Source organism: Acomys minous (assembly GCF_964271855.1).
Source record: "Acomys minous genome assembly, chromosome: 6".
Taxonomy (NCBI): Eukaryota; Metazoa; Chordata; class Mammalia; order Rodentia; family Muridae; genus Acomys; species Acomys minous.
In genome coordinates this window covers 68,781,485-68,787,439 of record NC_140487.1, presented here as the reverse complement: position 1 = coordinate 68,787,439, position 5,955 = coordinate 68,781,485, and the positions used below count along the sequence as shown (strand labels likewise).

General features: G+C 54.7%; 1 protein-coding gene across 2 annotated transcripts in view; it reads left to right on the top strand.

Moving 5' to 3' along the window:
- Positions 1–1,452: 1,452 nt before the first annotated feature.
- CLEC2L (C-type lectin domain family 2 member L) overlaps positions 1,453–5,955 on the top strand; it is a 16,379-nt gene continuing 11,876 nt past the window's right edge. Inside the window, exon 1 of one of the 2 annotated variants that reach the window (XM_084785544.1) lies at positions 1,453–1,856. In XM_084785544.1, the coding sequence (XP_084641670.1) occupies positions 1,676–1,856 (181 nt within the window). In that variant the 5' untranslated portion in view covers positions 1,453–1,675. The remainder of the gene's footprint in view (positions 1,857–5,955) is intronic. The other variant, XM_084785545.1, reaches the window with a different exon arrangement.

The following is a 5,955-nucleotide window of genomic DNA, read 5'->3' as shown; positions in this document are numbered from 1 at the left end:
AGGGATGGAACCCAGGGCTTTGTGCATACAAGGTGCCTTAGTTACTTTTCTATTGCAGTTCCAGGGGATTAGAGTCCAGGGTTGCCATGGCCCAGAGCATGGTAAGAGGGAGGCAGGCATGGTGCTGGAGCAGTAGCTGGGAGCTTACATCTCATCCACAAGCACAAGGCACGTGAGGGAGGAGGGAGGAGGGAGGGGGGGTAGAGGGAGAGAGCACTGATAATGGCCCATGCTGGAGCTGAGGCTATGGTAGATAGATCCCTTAAGGTCAGGGTAGAAATCCAGAAAGGTCATGGAGAGCACCCGGCCTCTCATCTCTGTGTCAACCCTCATATCTGCTTCAGAAACCACATGGTTGCTTCAGAAACTCCCTTGGCCTTTTTGGTTGTTATTTCTTGAGACAGGGTCTCACTATTGGCCTCAGTCTATGTAGCTCACCCAGGCTAACTTCAAACTTTTGATGCTCCTGCTTCAGCTCCAAGCAGAGTGACAAGCGGCTTGGGCTCCCTGGGGGGGGGGGCACCTCACTGGGGAGGGTGTCACTACTGCTTGACAAGTTCCTGAAGCGTGGCTCGGTTGTGATGGCACGTACTTGTAATCCTAGCTCAGGAGAAGCTGCTGGGGGCTAGCCTGTGAATTTCAGGCCTGCCAGAGCTACATAACGAGACCCAGTCTTAAAAATCCCGAAGGGAGCCTGAGGGATGACTCAATAGGCAAAGTGCTTGCAGCACCAGCGTAAGGAACTGGGTTCAGATCCGCAGCTCCTATTGTAAAACCTGGATTGGTGGCAAGCATCTGAAAACCAGTGCCGGCCAGAGAGAGACCGATCCACGGAGCAGGTTGGCCAGCTCAGTCTAGCTGAATTGGTGAGCCCCAGGTTTCCGTGAGAGACCTTGTCTAAAAAAAAAAAAAAAGTATCAAGTGGTGGTGCACTTTAATCCCAGTGCTTGGGAGGCAGAGGCCACTCTGGTCTACACAGCTAGCTCCAGGGCTGTATATTAAGATCTTGTATTTAAAAAAAGAAAGGAAAGTGGAGAATGAATATACCCAGTGAAGACCTCCGGCTTCCACTTGCAAACGCAGACGTTCACACATAAGCCAAGTCTCTGAATCAGAATAGATAGGTTTGCAGCGATGCTCTCTCTATCTTGTCCCCTTGGACCTTGGCTTCTGCCGTGCTTCTCTTAGCGTCTGAGAATCTACGGGGGAGGAGGGCAAATCAGAGCCCCCAGCGGTCTGCTCTGCCTCTAGGGCACCCCAGGAGCCGCCTTCCCAGGGCCTTGTCCAGGGAAACACCCCCACTTTAAAAGATGCCCAGCAGCAGGCTCGGGAGGAAGGGCGCCTCGGCTCACAGCTGTCCCAGCCTCCCGCGCAGCCGGAGCCGGTGGCTGGGTTGGTGACCTGGGCCGTCCTCCCTCCCCGCAACCCCGCCCGCGGTCGCGGCTTCCTTGCAGTCCCGGCTCCTCCCCCGCGCGGGGCTCGGCGCGCAGGCTGCGGCGCGCACAGCGGGAACCCGAGCGGCTTGGGCGCGGGGAGCCGGGCTCAGCCCCCGCCTGCGGACGCCGGGGCCCGAGAACACCAAGCCGGCCTGGGGGGCGCTCGGGGCGAGCGCGGCGCCGACTGCGCGTGGGGCCGGGCCCCACAGCCGAGTGCAGGAGCGCGCGCTCGTCGCGGCATGGAGCCTGCCCGGGAGCCCCCCGCGCGCACCCGCCCGCCACCCCCTGCAGCCCGCCCGGCGCCGGCTGCTCCCAGGCCGCGCTCTCCAGCGGAGGCAGAAGCCCGTGGCCCAGAGGGGCTGCTACGGAGATCGGGGTCAGGCTACGAGGGCAGCACCAGCTGGAAGGCGGCCTTGGAAGGTAAGCTCGCCCCCTTCCAACCCGGGTTCCCGACTCGGGACCTAGGAAGTGGCCAGTCACCTTGACAGCTCGCGGAGGGGAGGCCAACTCAGAGGATTCATTCGTTTTGGGGTAGGCAGATGTCACTATGGGAGGGGGAAGGGGCCCCTGGGGACCACCTCTGGTCACTGCCTTTACCTGTCTTTGCTGCCAACTCCCCCTTTGACCTTGGAGCACGATTCATGCTCCAAACCTTAGTTGGGTCCGGTGTGAAGCCGAGAAAAAGGGTGCTTCATAAAAGCAAACAGCAGGTACCTAGGTGATACCGGCACACTGTCGGGATGGGAGGGGCCTACTGCTGGTGATGGGGCTGGTGGAGAGGAAACCACTGAGGCCCTTCCTAGGGATTTGGGGATGCCATCTATTCCTTTTTTTGTCATACTGGCTCAGGGAGTGACCCGGGCTCTCCAGGATACAGTGAGGGACAGTTCCCAGGCTCTTTTAGGAAACTTGAGTGATGTTCAGGAGATGCCGGAGTTGGCTAGAGAGAGGGTCGCCTTCCAGATAATTCTCATGCTCCTACCCAGTCGGAAGTAGGTAACATTAAGTAGGGACAGTCAGAGGAGGGCATCCCAGAGTGGGTGATCTTTCAGGGGCGTGGAACAAACAGGGGCGGTGCGACAGCAGGTGGCTGAAACTAGCCCGTCCCTTGTGGATAAGTGAACTGTAGGGTGCTGGGTACTGATGAGCGTGTAGGGAGAGAGAGAATATGAGATGGATCCATCTGAAGGACCAGCGAGGCCAGGCTACAGAAATGTTTTGTTTGAAAGAGCCGGTGAGGGTTAAGACAGCAGATGTGTGGGGGAAGACCCGCCTAGGAAGGCTGATCAGTGAGGAAGATGGGTGGTGGCCTGGAAGGAACAAAGTTACCTGAGCCCAGATGGGGCAGCAGAGTATGGAGGACGTTTGGCTGAAGGCTATGTGTCGAGACAGGGCACTGTCTGTGGAGGGCTATGCAGACTCTGAAGAAGCTCAGTAGTGCTTAGGAACCACGGAGGTGAAGACACAGCTTCCCCAGAAGCGAAGCGTGCCAGCCCAGAGGCTTGGGGGGCGGCGTGGGGAGTAAAGGCCAGCCAACCGTTCTGGGATGTGCGTTTTGTGTTTTCTGGTTTTCCATTGAGTTGTCCCTGTGACATAAGCTTGCCTCCTACCAAAGCCATTCTTTTGTAAGTATTTGGTTGGAGATTTCTTTTTCTTTTTCTTTTTCTTTTTCTTTTGAGACAGGGTTTCTCTGTGTAGCCTTGGCTGCCCAGGACTTTGTAGACCAGGCTGGCCCCGAACTCAGAGATCTGCCTGCCTCTGCCTCCTGAGTGCTGGGATTAAAGGCATGCACCACCACACCCGGCTTCTTTTGTAACTATTTAAAAGGGTCAGATTACTAACATTTACCCTTACTCACATGGGGTAATGTGGCTGGCTAGCTCTGGCTTTACCTCTGGCCCTGAATACTTTGACTCTTGTTCTTCTTGCCGCCAGTGTGGCTGCCTGACCCTGCCCATCAGCTGAAGAAGAGGCCACACACTGGGCAGGAGGAAAGCAAGAAGCTCTCTGTGGTGGTCCAGCGCATCACGGTATTTGGCATCAGCCTATAGTCCAGCCTTGTCTCATCTGAACCAGCATTACTCCCTACTGATGTCACCATTGCTTCTCTTTTGGTCTCTGGTGCTTAGAAGAGTACTCGGGCCATCCCAATGGCTCTTGAGTGCTCAGTGTCTTGGCCTGCTGGACTTTTTGGTTCTGTTGGTGCCCTATCTCCATCCAAAGAGGGGAGAGAGTCCATGGGTTGGGATTGGTCCTCACTAGTGCCTTCTGCTATGTGGGACCTTTGAGCTGGCTTGTTCATTCTTTCTATGATGCTAACACACCATCTTAGGCTCTGGGTATATCCAGTGCTCTCAGAAACCCTGGGACACGGGCAGAGTCAGTTTGGTGAGGTACCAAGGGCTGGTGAACTTGAGCCACCCGCTCCCACCAGCTGGGGAGTCCCAGTTTTCCCATCTTGTGAGTCACATCACGATTTCCACCTCACAGTGCTAATCAGAGAAAGGTCTGGAGCATAGGTTCTGTTGTGGCGGCTCCTCTCCTAGCTCCCTGGACGTACAACCTGACAGCCTAGGTGAGGAGCCCATGGGACAGGGATGACCAGCTGCTTAGCTGGAGTCCTTTGCGGATGCCCTAGAGGCTGTACGTGCCCCTCACTTCAGTTCAGTTAGTGATACCCCGTGGACAATAAGAGAGCCGCTGGTCCTGGGAGCCAGTGGGCTTGCAGCCTCTGCTTGGTTTGGCCCCCATCTTGAGAGAAAGGGGGAAGCTTCTGAAATAATAATAATAATAGCCGAGCCCCTAGAGACACCTGCATGCACCCTGACCTTACTTTGCCCCAAGCACCTATGACACCCCTGCCTCCCCACAGCCCCCCCCCCCCACGGTGGGGCCAGGTGTACTCATCTCTGCCCTTAGTGAGTAGATCAGCACCGGAGAGTCTTAAATATCTCTCTCAAGGGCACACTAGCCACTGACGCAGGAGACCTCTGAGGGATTGCTACCAGGCCTTCTGATAGGAAAAGCTTGCCTCTCTCTTCCTGTGTGACCAAGGACACTGGTTTGAGAAAAGCTAACTGGGGAGAATCTAGTTACATCTTCCGGGCACGCAGCACTCCTCTGCTGCCCCCTCAGAGGAGTCGGCCACCCTCAGGAGGGGGCATCTTTTCCCTCTTCATGGTTTAAGGGGGTTAGAGAGCATCACTCAGAGGGCTGAGGTCTAGAAGGCAGTCCTGAGTGACCAGCGAGCTGTGTGGACAGAAACCACACAGTGGCTGGCTGGCGAAGGCCACTTTCTCTGCAGCCTGTCTTTCCACTTGAGACTCAGGTGAAGGCTGGTAAATTGACACAGAGTGACTTGCAGGGGTCTGAAAACCCTGAAGGTGATTCAAGATAGGGCTATTTCTAGCCTTGGGCCTGAGAGTGAGGCAAAGTGTTCTAGGGTAAGCGAGGGGACAGAGTGACTCGGCATATAGATTTCTCAGTGGTCACCAATTCTGAATTTTTAATGTTGAAAGTTTTTTTTTAATATTAGGCACAAACCCACAACTTCCTGATCAAAACCACACACATGCATTTGGCAAAAGCTAGCTAAGATTTAAAAAATTACCAAGCTCCACTTTTGAGTATTTTTAAATAGTCAGAATCACAGCTGGTCAGCCTGTGCCCTAGATGGTTTAGACGTCAGCCATGGCCTTTTTTTTTTTTTAGGATGTGGGTATGAGGGGGATCTGACTGGTCTGAAGAAGCAGTGTTTTCCAATTTTGTTTTGTTTTGTTTGAGACCGGGGTTCACTGTGTAGCCTCGATCCACTTGCCTCTGCCTCTCAGAGTGCTGGGATTACAGGCATGCACTACTGCGCCCAGCCTCCAGGTGTTAATATTAGGCCAAATCATACGCATCGAGAAGCCCAGATAACCTGCACCTGTAAACTCCAGCTTATGTGGGTGTGCCATTGCACAGTGGATGGTTATCAAGTTATCTGCTTGTGAAAAGGCATTCTGCGCTCACACCACACGAGCCCTGGTGAGCCCTAAGTGATTATGCCCTTTGGAGGAAGTGTAGTCCTGGCAAGCATGACTAGTTAAGAGGAAGTCAGAACAGAGTCAGTGAGCCCCAGTCCAGTGTGAACTAGTGTCCTCAGACAAACACAGTCACACCCCAGGAGGCCATGTAATAAGAGTGAAGGAGCCGGGATGAGTCCCGTAAGGCTTCCCTGAGGCTTCCACGGCAGCATGGTCCTCCTAACACCTGAGCGTTTGGACTCCCAGTTCTTCTAACTATGAGAGGATACTTTAATTTTGAAGCCACCCAGTTGATGGCCCCTAGTTATGCCGTTTTGGGAAGCAGGTGCCGCATTGACTCCAGCTGTCCAGCCCCAGGCCTCAGCAGCAGACAGTGTAGTGTGTCTGGGACCCTAGTGTGTCCCCTCCTCTGTCCACACCGCATTGTTTAGAGGACGTATCCCCATGAAGAGGAGAAGAGGCTCTTCAATTTCTGTGACAGTGGGGAATGCGTG